The sequence below is a fragment of the Hetaerina americana genome, unplaced genomic scaffold (assembly GCF_022747635.1).
Source record: "Hetaerina americana unplaced genomic scaffold, ioHetAmer1.1.p SCAF_15, whole genome shotgun sequence".
Classification (NCBI taxonomy): domain Eukaryota; kingdom Metazoa; phylum Arthropoda; class Insecta; order Odonata; family Calopterygidae; genus Hetaerina; species Hetaerina americana.
This window is the reverse complement of record NW_027286625.1, coordinates 4,949,877-4,964,297: the sequence shown is the minus strand read 5'-3', so window position 1 is coordinate 4,964,297 and position 14,421 is coordinate 4,949,877. Positions and strand designations below refer to the sequence as shown.

The 14,421-nt window shown below is 41.4% G+C and overlaps 1 protein-coding gene across 1 annotated transcript; it reads right to left on the bottom strand.

The window, feature by feature from the left end:
• Window positions 1-8,552: 8,552 nt before the first annotated feature.
• LOC139686876 (PR domain zinc finger protein 8-like) lies at window positions 8,553-9,929 on the bottom strand. Its single transcript, XM_071583952.1, has 3 exons — window positions 9,386-9,929; window positions 9,231-9,320; window positions 8,553-9,088 (listed from the first exon to the last, which is right to left on the bottom strand). The coding sequence occupies exons 1-3, from the start codon at window positions 9,927-9,929 to the stop codon at window positions 8,553-8,555; spliced, it is 1,170 nt and encodes a 389-aa protein (XP_071440053.1).
• Window positions 9,930-14,421: the final 4,492 nt, after the last annotated feature.

Below are 14,421 nucleotides of genomic sequence, written 5' to 3'. Positions count from 1 at the left end.
GCACTATCTGGTTAGTACTCTATTGTACTTAAAAAAATAGAACGATATTAAACATTTTGCCAGAATTTAGAACTAATTCCATTCTTTCAATCCTTTTAGTTTTTAAGAAAAATCTTATAAATCTTTTTATGATGGAGAAATTTGATTTGAAGATCTTAAAGACATTGAAGATGTTATTAAACATTGTGTAAAGAAGGAGCTTTTCAGTAAAAAATAATGGTTTTCGCTTCCGTTTCATACAATATTTACAAATGGGAGACGATACATTAGCGGTACCTGGATATTTTCTGGTTTATTCATAAAATTTTGTCGCAATTCCTCTGCAAAATCGACAAAACGGCATGTTTTAATGAGAAATATACATGCACAGAATCAAATGGAAACAAATTTGAAAGTGTAATTTGCGCATGAGATTTTGAAAACAAAGCATCCCTATCAAACTTGGATTTTATGCCAAAGAGCCAATTATTTCAAACTGACATCTCGTACTTCGTTAATATCCCTGTGCCCGTTGGCTGCATTTTCGTAGATGGGCGGAGGCAATGCTTTTAAAGTACTTCAAAATCGTAATTTCATCTGCAACCCAGCCATGAACATAAATCTTCGAGCATCATGACATTTTCTGTATCTGCCTAGTCTCAGAAAGCTTTGACGTTTCGAGTTGCCCATGAATTTCAGCCACGTTCCGCTGATATACGACCAATTCCTCGCATATTGTGTCCGTGATCTCGGCAATGTTGGGAAACGTCGGTTTTGCGCCCCATGACACGGGGCAATCCACGGTTGGCCTTCCTCTCCTCCCCCTCCACGCCATCGTAACCATCTCCCCATCCCGTGCCCGATCCTAGTTTAGTCGCGCACTTTGTCACCGCGAATATGCAAAACCCGTAAGTCGAGGGTCCCAACCACACTATATTGATTGCTTCCCCGGTCAGGAAGACAGTTTTGGCACTCTCTCTAACACATGTACGCACATTCGCGCACTCATTCACGTTTGACGCACGTACGGTCAGTCGGGTGTCGTAATGGCCACGGGCACATATTGGCGGCAGTTAACGCCGCCACTTCTCCGCATGGCAGTACACACACACACATATGATCGTCACTTAAGGGTTTTCATAGTGGGCGGGAAGTGGTGTGGGGTCATGGGAGCGACGGAGGGACGAGAGGGGGGAGGGTAGGATCCGGTGGATGACGGGGTCAAAGCGACGCCCCTTCACTCCCCCACGAGATTGTCGCCGACGACTAAACCGTCCACTTCGGCCGTTCCGCGCGTCACCCCGCCCTCCCTCGTCTACACCCTCTCCTCCTCCGGTCTCCCTTCCCAATCCGGAATACCCCTTCCTCGAACCCCTACTAACCCTAGTTCAGTCCGTCCGGCGCTCATCTTTCCCCCTTACCCCTCCCCGGCACTTTGCACCAATTTGATGGAACAGAAGGAGGGAAGTAAGGCGATGGAGGCTTAACCCTGCGTTATGACGCCGTTAATAAAGCTCGGCGGTGCCAACTTGGCGGATTGCCCCCTTCCTTCATCTCAATGCCCACCCTCACCCCCGCAATACCATATACAATACCCCAGTGGGGACCGTCCACCGCCACCCATTCGCACCCTCTCTCTCTATTCTTCCCCTTGTGAACCCACTCCACTAACCCTCCCCTATGACTTCGCCCAAGTCTCCGGCCTGATAGGATATCTCGTTTCAGAATTTTTATTATTATTATTATTTTCGCTTGCTTGTATGACTTTGAATATGAAAGAGGATGTCTTTGCGTGAATTCAGTTTTTTTTTCATTCACTCCGCTCTGCCATCGGTCACAGAGTCGTCCAAATATAACTGGCTTGGCATCTGCTTTATATCAGATTCTACGCCATATGCCATAGTTTTATGACATGTAATCATAGGTTATTTTCTAGCAAAGGGACTTCATTGTTTGTCCTGGCACCAATATATGCGGCAGTGCAATGCCTGCAGTGGTGATGTTATGGCCGTGGAAGAGACAGAGGGGGGAAGGCATTTATGAAATAAAAGTAAAGGGAGTTGAAGGAGAAACGGATGCTTGATTTGGAATAAACTTCGACTTCGCGTGTAGTCACCAGGTCATAATTTTATCTCGGGACGGTCGATGAGTAATACTTTCGTGGACGAGGCCAAAGGTTTTGGAGTCGAGCCTTCCGCCTCTGGCAAGGATGATACTATTCTTGCACATAATGGCTTTTATCCCCAGAATATTGATCACTCTTTTTAATAATGAATGAATCTTCCCGGAGATGATTACTGCATGGAAAGGTTTGGAGCTATTAAGTGAAGTATCGTGTTTTCGGGATGACTTACTCATGTAACCTGAATCGATGAAATTTTTGTCTTTGTGGAAGCGTAAATAACTTTATAGATGAATGTGATTACGTGTTAGTGTTTTCGTGGGCTGCATATTTCGATTAAGTTTTCAGTGGAAGTTACTCTCTTCACTGTAATATCCCATTGAATAAATTGAAAAACAATGCTATGTTACAATATTGGCCAAAGATATGTAAATAATGCGTAAATTTCGGGATAAAGTTAAATTTTTATTGCGTTAACAGCCATCTCATCCCTTAAGCAACAGAAATTTGAAAAAAACGGTCTGAATAAGATAAAAAAATTTTGCATGCCATTTTCTATGATATAATGCGAATATATTTAGATTATTTGACAACTTTGAATACCTTTTCAGAAAATAAGATTAGAACAAAAAATCAGTCTGAGCGTCTACAATTTTTCAAAGAATCAACGTCAATATATCATATTTCAGTCATAAAGTAGGATTATTGGAGTATTAACTCAAACCTTGTATTTTATCTTCTTTTATTCAATTTGCTCTAAATGTTATTTTAATTTGTTGCTATTCGTCCCAGGAAGATATACTTGCTTCAATTGTATTTATGAGAAATCGATATTAAGGACAGTATATTACAAAAATAATTATTGAGAACATTTTGAAAGAGCTCTGATGTTATTTTGAAAAGTAGGCATCAATTGATAAGAAAAATGAAAATTTTACGCATATGACCTACTATCATAAACCATTCAATATTTAAAATCTAAGAATGCCGGGATTTACTCAACAGTTTCGCCGGGGTTGCAGTCGGCGTCTTCAGGTCAGAAGTTTTCTTCGGTGAAATTGCTGTCCTAGAAATATATACCAATGCGGAGTAAACCCCGGAAGTCTTAGATCGTCAATACCTGCACACCACGGAACCCTTTATTTAGCATTCAATATTTAGTCGGAGTTTCGCAACTCAAGTCATTGTAGGCTTGTATCGCTACGGAAGTTTTATGGGTCAATGCCAAATAATTGATCGGGTGGTCAAGAGCAAAATTGAGTTTTTTCCGCCAAATATGATTACTATTCAAACATAAGTACAGAGTTTGCCTTGTATTACTTACAATTTGTTTTCATATTTCATACATTTTGGCTATTGTGTAAAATAGAGTTATTCGCTCATTAATAAATAACTATTTTGGAGAGGTTTACCCCATAACTATATATACTTATGTTTATATGTATATATATATGTATATATATATATATATATATATATATATATATATATATATATATTTATATATATAAATGTGTAAGCTTGTTAATCTAAGTTCTTTATCATATAGTTCTTCTTTATATTCCTTCCATCTCTCTTGGATCTTTTATGTTTCAACTATTATCTTACCCGAATTATCTGTAACTCTTAGCACAGATCTGCCCTTCTTACTTCCCGTTTATGTGTTAACCGTGCTGTATATCGCAACAATTTCACCCTTCCTCTGCAAACTTTCCATATCCTCGCACTACGTGTACCACCATGCTTCTTTTGCTATATGTGTTGTCCGTCTCAATTTATTATTTACCTCTTTGTTCTTCCTTCTGCCTGACTTTGTGTTTATACTCTTCCATTTTCTACTATTATCTATCTTTGCAATTACCTTATGCGTGATCTATCGTTTCCTTGCCCTTTTTCCCATTAACAGCTCTTATAGTTTTTTTTGCGGATTTCGATATCCCTTTTTCGCTATATATCCATTTTTCTTCGATAGCACTCAGCACTTTTCCCACACTCATGATTTACTCAATAGCCTACTGATACTCCTACCATGCCACTCCAGTCAATGCTTCTAAAGTCCATATCCTAACCCGCTGCCCCCGCCTTACTGTTTTGAATCGGACACTCTACTTCATGAGAGCTAAATTTTGATCAGGGACTGCATCTGCACCTGGGAAACTGTATGAATTGATTACGCTGTTCCTAAATCTTTGCCTAACCATATTACAGCCTAAGTGATATCTTCCCATGTCACATGGCATGTTCCATGTGTTTCCTACAGAATTCTATTGCATTCTCTCCGCGGTCATTCCTTGTACCTAAACCGTACACTCATCGCCATTTTTCCTTCACTTACCATCGCATACCAATCCCCCATCACTATCAACTTTTTCCTTTGCAGGAACACACGCAATTATTTCTTCTTATTGTATACCCTATCGACTTCTTTCTCCTCATAATTTCTTGGTGGCATGTATACCTGAAAAATGGCCAAGTTCGTCGGTTCTTCCTTTTATCTCTACTAGTAATATTCTATCCGATGCTTACTCTATTTTGGCCACGCTTTACTCTTTTTATTCAATATTATGGCAACCCTTTGTTGGCTCTCGTTCCCTCCTCTGTATATTACTGTATAACTATCACTTTGGTAATCCCCGCTATCCTTCAATCTCACCTCGCATAGACTTATAATGTCTACATTTCCTCTTTCCATCTCTCACATATAAACCATAAACACAGTAATCTACCCGAGGGTCGGTTTAGCAGGTGATGATAGAGTTCACCCAGAACTAAGCCCTATATGGCGTGGGAAATTCACACATCAGGGTAGGGGGGCCAGTTCCTTTCCTTGTGCCGGTTATGGTTTCCCAGGAAGATCTGACACCAGAAAAATCAAATAGCTTGGGTGGAGCTGCAGATGTCCAGAGAAGCTTGTCCGGGAATCGAACCCGGGCCCTCCGGTTAGTAGTCCAACGCTCTACTCCTCGACTATCGCAACTCACTTGTAACTTTTATAATCAATATTAATTATGATTTGATAATTTCATATGAACTGTGAAAGTAAATGTAACGGACTCTATGTTGGAAATTCAGTTACAAAACCTCGAACGTAGGTTACGCTTGCTTGAAGTAGCTTTAATGAGAAGATGGAAGAACGGACATAAGTTTTAGGATTAAAATTAATGCCCATCAATACCAAAAATCTTAAATCTTTTGATTAATATGTAAATATTTTAGTCACAAATCGTCTATGTTGACGAGCCGTGTTTTTATTCTAATGCTAATATTATTGAGTGTTATTACAAAAGTTTGAAAAAATTCATTTTAATGTTTTTTTACTCAGCGTGTTATAAGGTTACTACCATTGAAAATAAAACTACTTTGTCAAAGTTTGTAGAACTACTCTGGTAAAAACATAGATGTTTGCCCTAGAGGAAAATGGTTAATTTAAACATTATAATAATTGTTCTTCCGGGTTCCGTTGGATCAGTTCAACACTCCCAGGAATTTTTCATAATATTATAAGATAGTTTGAAAGATATTTCTGATTATCTGTCCTACTAAATAAAGATGTCGAATATACCTGTATTTTCTGATCATATTGCATGTTGGATGGGTAATGTTTACATAAGTTATAATCGTCGGTGGTGAGGTAAAGAAAAAAATATTTGGTTAAAATTCTTTTATTCATATTTCCAATGATATATCAACAAACAATCACATTCTATTCGTACATCATTAGTACCATTTAGTATTTCATTTATACAATATTCAAATGAGATATAAAGTGAATTGAAGTTCCTCGGAAAGTGTATGGTCTTCGAAGTCGTGGTCTCGGTGAAAATTTATTCACCATGCATTACATCGCTCTAATCTCTATGCCATTATTGGAACAATGATAATGTTTCCGATGATATAACCGCTTGGCATAGAATTTCTTATTCGGGGATCAACATATTTGTCAATCCGACGATGCCCCATCGCGTAGTCCTATTGCTGATTATTGCGGTATCTGGATTGTCCAGTTTCAAGACGACACACTCAACTGAATTCGTAGTTTTCAGGTAGCAGTTCCTACATCCATTCATTCATAACAATTTCACATTTTTTTTACACTCATCTCCTACAATTATTTATGATGCAAATTTTGGGAAATTCTTTGGCAGACATTTTATATTATTTTCTATAGTTAATATTCTCTTCATATATATGATTTAATGTTTGCATTTAGCACAGGGTGATGTCACTTCACAGTTTATTTACCTCATACGGGAAAATCGCTACGATGATTAAAAAGATTGTGCTCGGGTTGACTAGAAATATCTTCGGTAAGGATTTTTAAATAACATATTTAACAAATAACATCACATTATTCAAAATCCTGTTTCTATAAATTGAAACATAACTAAACCAAATTTAATTTAAAAATACTTAATTCCTTTGGTTCACCTGTGAGATGATCTCAGCAATTAAAAACAAATATTAACTTCATTATATTCATCACAAAATATCAAAAGATCTACATGTTCGCGAGGAAGTATTGAGAACGGGTAAACACCCTTCAGAAGAAAATATTATGCATCAAGGTTCAATAAGATAGGAATAGAAGATAGTTAAGCCGTAAACAATAAGGTAACGAAGGGCAGGAAGGCTCGTGACAAATATCTAAGCTTCGATGAGGACATATATAAAACGATTCGGGAAAAATCTTCACCACGCATTCATTCGGCATCGACAGGGCGACCAAACTTCCGAAAGGAAATGAGGAAGGCCGCTGCCAAATAGATTCATTCCACCCCATCGTACGCGGGAGAAGGGGGAAAGATGGAGGTGTAGAGGGAAAAATTACTCACTCTCGTCTTCGAAAAGGAAAAGGTCACTGGTGGGGTGTTGGGATCGGGGGAGTGAGGTGTGTACCCCGGGAGTGTAAGACTTCGTCCGGGGGAGGGGTCGAGAGGGTGGAGAGTGGGGGGGAGTGAGGCGGCTTTAAGGAGCGTCAGGAGGGAGTGCCTTTATCTTTGAGTTTTCGGTACATTAATTTACAAGGAGTTGTTGATGAGCTCTTATAGAGGCGTGGAGGTGGGCTTTGGTTGGTGGAGGATGGGGATTTGCTGAGTTGATGGGGGAAGGAAGGAAAAGGTGGGGCAGGCGCTCAGGGAATACGTTGTCACTGGCTGTTTCGGAATTGAGCGTTTAGCGAGTTGGAAACAGAAGGGTGTTGCATGGAGGAAGGTGTTTAGCCCCTCTCTTCCTCTCCATCCCCCTTCCAGCAACGCCCTCTTTAACCCTACCGCCTCCAACCCACAGGTCCAAGGGCATCCCAAAATCACCACTCCCCCCTCGGCTCGCGAGGGACCTCCTCCGATAATGCCAATTTGTATCGGGTTAAACACTCAACCCGCTGGAGGAGCCCTTACTGTCTTTTCCCGCGTCCCGACCTTCCATCCTCCCCATCACCTCCCCATCCACCTGCCCATCCCGTTTCTCCATCGAAGCCACACTCCCCTTCCTCTCTTTCTCAATTAACTCTCCGTGCGATAAAGATAGAAGTAAAAAAGGGTGCACGTCTCTCAAAGGGGCGAGGATATTTCTCAGCGGAATGTGAGTAATGAGTCCTAAAAGACCGTCTCTCCTCCTAAGGATTAAAAGGGGTGCGTAGACTGTTCGGCTATGAGTAATCACGAGAGTTACTATAAAAAAATCTTATCGACACGTATGTACAACGGGTGAGCTGACATCAACTTCGCTCATTATAATCAGTCAACAAATCCATTGGAGCAACAGCTTTCGATTCGATTCTGAACGAGTCCCGAAAGAGTCGGGGAAGCTCAAAGCCTCCCCCCTCCCTCTCCGTTCGGAACTCGTTTAACTAATTTTTCACATTTAAGACTGATCTCTGTCCTTGGGACTGTTATCAGTCGTCTTTCGTGTTCGGAATGCATTGTGGCGTATGGCACCACTGTCGTTTTGACAGCACGGTTTGCTCACTATCACTTCCCAGTTCATATGCCCGCGGGACTTCATTGAGTCCAAGGGTGTTACACTTCGTCAGTGCAAGACCTTGAAACGAGACAGCTGCAATGAGGTCGTAAATGCTGGTGAAGATTCCGCAAGATATTCCAAAATTATGGCTACTTTAATTTTTATATTTGTTGCCCGTCATTGGGGATTAATAATCCACACATGAAGACAGCCGACAACTAAAGAATACATTAGTTGCTGGCGTATAAGGTCTCTTGCAGCGTTCCCTAAGCGTTGGAATACGTAGAGCAGTGGTCCTTGGCCGATTTCGGCACAGCAGTGAAACCAGAGAGTGGTGGCCTCGGAAGTCCCACGAGCTGTCTCACTGTAGCAGTTGTGGCCCGAAGAGAAAGATCCCTCCCACGTGCTAAAGACTGGGGTTCGAGGTGCGTGGTGCTGGCCCAGGGCCGCGGCACTGTGGGTCCCGCCTTCCCGCACCCGCGGCGCTCCTTCATTTCCTCCCCTTGCCGCACCCAGACCTCCGCACCTTAGCCGCCCTCATAGGGCCCTCTTCCCCCGCTTCATCCGCCCCCCCGCCCTCAGCCCCCGCACCCCGCTCCCCCACCTCCTCCTCCCCGTCGTCCCCCTCCTTGTCCTGGTGCGCCGTCATATGCCGCGTCAGGTGATGCCTCTCCCGGAAGGTCTCCGAGCACACGGGGCACCTGAGCATCTTGCTCTCTTCCCTCCGCCTCCGTGCCGCCGCGGTCGCGTCCGCCCCCGCAACCACGCTGCCGCCCCCGAGTCCGACGGCCGCTGCAGCCGCAGCCGCCGCCGCTGCCTCCCCCTTGTGCTGCGACCTCATGTGGTAGACGAGGTCCGAGGTCATCCGGAAGGAGACGTTGCACTTGGCGCAGACGTTCTGTGCGGAGGGGAGTCCCAGTGCGGCGAGGGATGCGGGGAGGACCGAGGAGGCGACGGCCGCGAGGTTGGCGGCGGCGGCGAGGTTGGCGGCGGCCGCGTATGGGTAGCTGACGAGTCCGCTCGGCTCTGGGTGGTAGCCGGGGACGAGCCCGGCGGTGGCCCTCACCTTCGGGGGCGAGGGCAGCATGACGGGGAGGCCGTGGTGGGGGATGGGGGAGTGGTGGTGGTGCGCGAGGACGGTCGGGGGGGTCGTGTATGCCGCCCTCACCTCCTTCTCCCCCGGAGACCTCTGCTGGTGGTGGTGGTGATGATGGTGGTTCTGTTGCTGCGGTAGGTGGGGGCTGTGGTGGTGATGGTGGTGCAGGTGGGAGGCGGATTGGGGTGCGTGGTGCTGGACGTAGATTTGCGGGGGCTTCAGGTACGTGTCGAGGAAGTTGCCGTGAGGGAACGCGGAGCCGTTGGTGTGTGGCCGGGCGTCGGCCATGGCCTTCTCGGCGGCCTCTAGTGGTGACGGCGCGGCGGCGGCGAAGGCCGAGGGGTGGAACTGTTTCTGCACGGGGGAGAGGTAGGAGACGGGGGAAGGTAGAAAGTGGGGCGATTGTCTTGCAGCGGGAGACGGGGGTGAGTCGACCCCCTCGGCCCTTCGCCCCTCCAAGCCCCCCTCCTGACGGCCCACCTTGGTGAAGGCGCTCCGGGCGTGCGTTAGATCCTGCGGCTTGGATGAGAAGAGGCCGTCGCCCAGGGAGAAAGCGGGGGCCCTAGGAGGTTCGGTGAAGGCCATGGGGGCGGGGCGGACCCTCTTCCCTTCGTCGGGGGCCATGAGGAAGGCCACGTCGAAGGGCCGCTTGGTGGGTTGCGTGGTGGCGCTCGCCGTGGTGGTGCTCCCGATCGGGTGCTGGGCACTGGCGCTCCTACCGCCCTCTGGCACCTCACCCGGGTTGCGCTGCACGTGCGCGTCCATTGTCATCCTCGGGCTATTTAAGAAAGAGTAAGAGAATGGAATAGATTACATTTCTATTACTCGGAGGGTTTAGTGGACATTCCATGACGTAAGGCCTCCGCTGAATATCCATAGGTATTATATAATGAAAGCGTATAAGTTTCTTATTACATTACAGGACAGTTTTACGGGAATACGTGTATATAAGTATAATATATGTTCAAACGCTCTTCAGCTACGACACAAATATATGATACGTGATAATATTCCAGTGCTTCATAACGCTGATTGGCGTCTAAGGTATGAGCATAATCACGAAACCAAAAAGGTAATACGTACACGCACTTGTCAGTATTTCTTTCTAATTATAAGACACTCAGAGTTATTGGGTAGGCTTTATTCGAAAATGGGCTAAAATACCTTTCAAAATTTCTGCTCCTCATAAAAATGTTTCTCATTTCATAAAATAATTCTAATTCGAAAACTAATAGAGTGAACTGTAAAAATACTCTTTGTTTATTCCTGTGTGATTTACCCTGGTGAAGTTCAAACCGATTGGAATGAGTAGTTTAATAGAATTCTAAGGTTGATGATAACAGCTAATACTTTTTGGTAATTCATGGTGGGATATGAATAAATAAAGCTTGAGTTTTCATTGGAAGGATAGAAGTAGTTCGGCCTTATTCGCTATACAAGTATGATGATGCTGCATTGTATGGAAAGGTTAAAATAATTTTGTCTTTTCTTTGTAAACGCAAATTTAATTTATTTTTGTGCAGGCAAAGGATTTTTTTAGATTTCTCCGAAGCTATACCTAAAGCAGATGGGATAATAATGAAGACACTAACTTCATTATAATGCTATTAACTCAGGATATTGCCTCCAATAACTTATGCCAATAGCCTACACTTACAATTCCAGGTTTTTTAGAATCCATCTGTTGGATGAAAATAAGTTGAATCGATTAATGAACTGAAGGTCTCTAAGTTACAATTAGTCAACTGAAATTAGCTCCTTCATTTACTTAAATATAATTTTTACGACATATTTTCGAAAGAAAGTCGCATTTTATTGAAAGGAGGCTTGCTGAGATGAAGTCCCTAATTAATATAATTATTTTCTTCCAATGAGGAGAAATTACCCTTATAAAAGTGGTGTGACTAGTATCTTTTCTTTTCTTGCTGACACGATCTTTTAAGTAAAACTATTCGTCAAGGTTTATCCGTTAATATCTTATCTACTTTTCAACAAAATATGATCAAAAGTAAATCACATAATCGGTGCTGAGTAATTCATTACTAAAAGGACTATTAAATAATTGGGTTTATCGATTCTGTTCTCATCTTGTTAATACTATTCTAACGTTTGGAATAAAGTCGATAAAGTGTTTGTGACATTGACATTTGGCCTAAGCTTGGAATGCATGGAAGACATTTCAAATTATTTTTTGTTGATACTCTGCAACATGTAAATAATACCCGGTGTTTGCCAAATTCAAGCATTTTTAAGCTCCTACGCCATTAGGTATTGGTGTCATTCTTTTTTTTAAGCTGTATATACAAGAGCAATAAATGACGTGTACACTTATTGTTCGCAAAAGCCATTAAATGTTTCCTAGGCCAATACATATGTATTAATTTAAGTTTGCTTATAGCGTATTTAATTTTATTAGATCAGAGTGTTTACGAATTGATATGTTTATACTTAACAAAGGTGGATTAGTTATGGATTGAAAAATTTAAAATTTTTTCAATTTAATGTCAATATCCTCTGAGAAATTTCGGGTGCCTAAATTTGCGTCGTTTACAAAAAATCATACCGCATAAGAGGGTGTACATTATCGTCTTGGAACATTACCCTTAGTGGAAGTGAATACAACATTCCCAGCGATAACGGAAGTCAAGTCGTCATTATTAAATTCATATTAGGTCATTACTTTGGGGAATATCATGAATGCGATCATTCAAATTTTACCACGCGTTAATATGGTAATCCCCGAACGGATTGTACGCCGGAAATTCATGAATTGGGACGGATGGGTTTGGACCGGGGAGGAGTTTATCTCCAACATTATTTCGCCTTCACGTGTAAAGAATACTTCACCTTTCTCTTTGGAGAAAACATCCGCGATTAATTCTTCTTTAGCGAAATCAGATATCTGCGTCTTATTTTTGTGTTGTTGCTGGGAAACAGTCAATACAATCATTCAGTATTGATCGATTAAATGATTAACGTTTTACTAAATATTAAGACATGCAATATCACAATCGCATTATTCATTCAAGAATAAATGGTTAAAATTTCTTGAGGTAGTATCGTTTTCGATATTCTCTTAGCTGTGTATTTTAAATCGGGTATGAATTCAATTAATAGATTCAATTTATATTCACTGAATTAATTTTTGTATGATTTTTTGGAAGTCCCTAGGAGCAATTGAACCTTCAAGAGTCCAATCAATAAGCTATCGAAGGAACCTGTATTATTTTGAGATAATCAAAACTTCGCCTGAAATTCACAATTCCATTTATGAACCCTACATCTAGAGTTACATTAATCTGTTTATGTCTCACTATTTTCCGTGATTTTAGTATTTGCAATAATTACATTACTTAAAATGTAATATATTATTATTATCATTTAATTATTTAGAGTAATCTATATTTTAACATACCATTATAATATTTTAACATAGTAAAAATAACTGTAATTCAAAACAAATCATATCAAATCACGTACAATGTAGCCAAATGCTTACAGTCATTAAAATGAAATATTGTGCTAGGCAAGTTAAAAAAATTGATTGCAATTAATGTGCCATAAATAACTATATAAATAACTTTATAAATTTAATTTAAAATTTTTTGCATCAATTTGACGTTGACGACAAGAAAATTTTTTCTACTGTAAAAATAGAAATTTTACCCTATTATTATACCAAATTTTTGCGTAAGAATTACGCACATAATATAAGAAATGTGTAAAAAATGATTGATGCTTTCATTATTGTAATATAAATTATCAATTAAGTAATGAGGATAGGGAAGGATAATGAAGATAGTGGGTGAAATTCAGTGCCAATTAAGGTGCCAGTGAAAATGAGCTACCTTAATTGAATTTGATTTTTTTGCCGGCGCCATTAATATTTTTTCGGTATGGAACTGCATAACAATTAATTTGAAAATTTGAAAATTGAAAAAAAAAACAAAATTTGAATTTTGTTTCGAAATCTTTGAAAAATATCTTCAAAACACTTGTTATGTTTCACAGAGTGATGATTATTTATAGCGACGGATTTCCTATCTATCATCAGATCAGGTGACAAAAAATATTTTTCATCACCTCACAACTTCGACCATGATAAATCACACATACATATATAACTGATGAAGGTGAGTATGGCAGGCAAATGAGAAATTACTTCAAAGATTTTTCTATTAATCTAAATCGGTAATCAGCAATATTGTTTGAATACGTATCAATTCATCAGGAAAAACTTGATATGCACTTGTAGTGGGAATTTGGGAAATCATATTCATTCAACAATGATGGTACTAGGCATTCATGAATGAGAAATATATCACTGACCCTTCTTTCATTGTTATTATTCCCATAAAACCTTAAGCACATTTTGTAATTACATACAAAATTCATACAAAACATTCTTTCCCGACTAACATGAATTATTAAAAAAAATCTTTTCCAGATTAATTAACTCGCGATCATCAATTAGAAATAAGACGAAAAATTCTCTATAAAATGTTGACATCACACACACTAGATCACAATTACTTCATGAATTCGGGGATAATCTTCTGTTAACATTGGAATGCTCGGACGCATTGAGAAAAAAGCGCGATGTCTACCGTTGGATTTCCATGGCATTTCTCAAAAATTGATTTAAATTAATGACAGCGTATTCAAAGAGAAGGCGCTCCGAAAAATTCTCCGGTTAGTTAGTCAATCGGGAAGACATAAACGAAACTGAGAATCCGTAGTCCCCAAAATTGTCAGCGTTCGATGACGGATATGGTAAAATTACATTGCATTTAATACGAAAATTTCAATTAATATTTTATTGGTACGTAGTAAAACCTATTCCGACGGGATGCTGAAACACTGATCTTTTGCCTGAAATCCGCGGGTGTGATTCGTTGACCTTTATGATGGATTTACGCGCGTTTAGATTGTAAATTTTGGCTCGAGATCTGGAGAACTATCCCCGATCTCCATGACCCGGCACGAAGCGGGACTCGAACCCAAAACCGCTGGGTGTGAACCCAGTAAGCATCTACGGGGAGCGCGGGCCGAGATGCGTGCGGGCAAGTGATCGAATGGCAAACCGAACATTTACGCGTACTCACCTGTGTCTGTTCGACGTGTCCGATGCCCACGTGACTGCTAGGCCTCCGCCTCTCGCTCCCTCTCCCCGCGGCAACCGGGCGCCCGGCGTCGTATCCGCCTCCCTCCCTGCACTCGGGAGCGCCTCGTCTGCTTCTCTGGTCGCGCCCCCAAACACTGT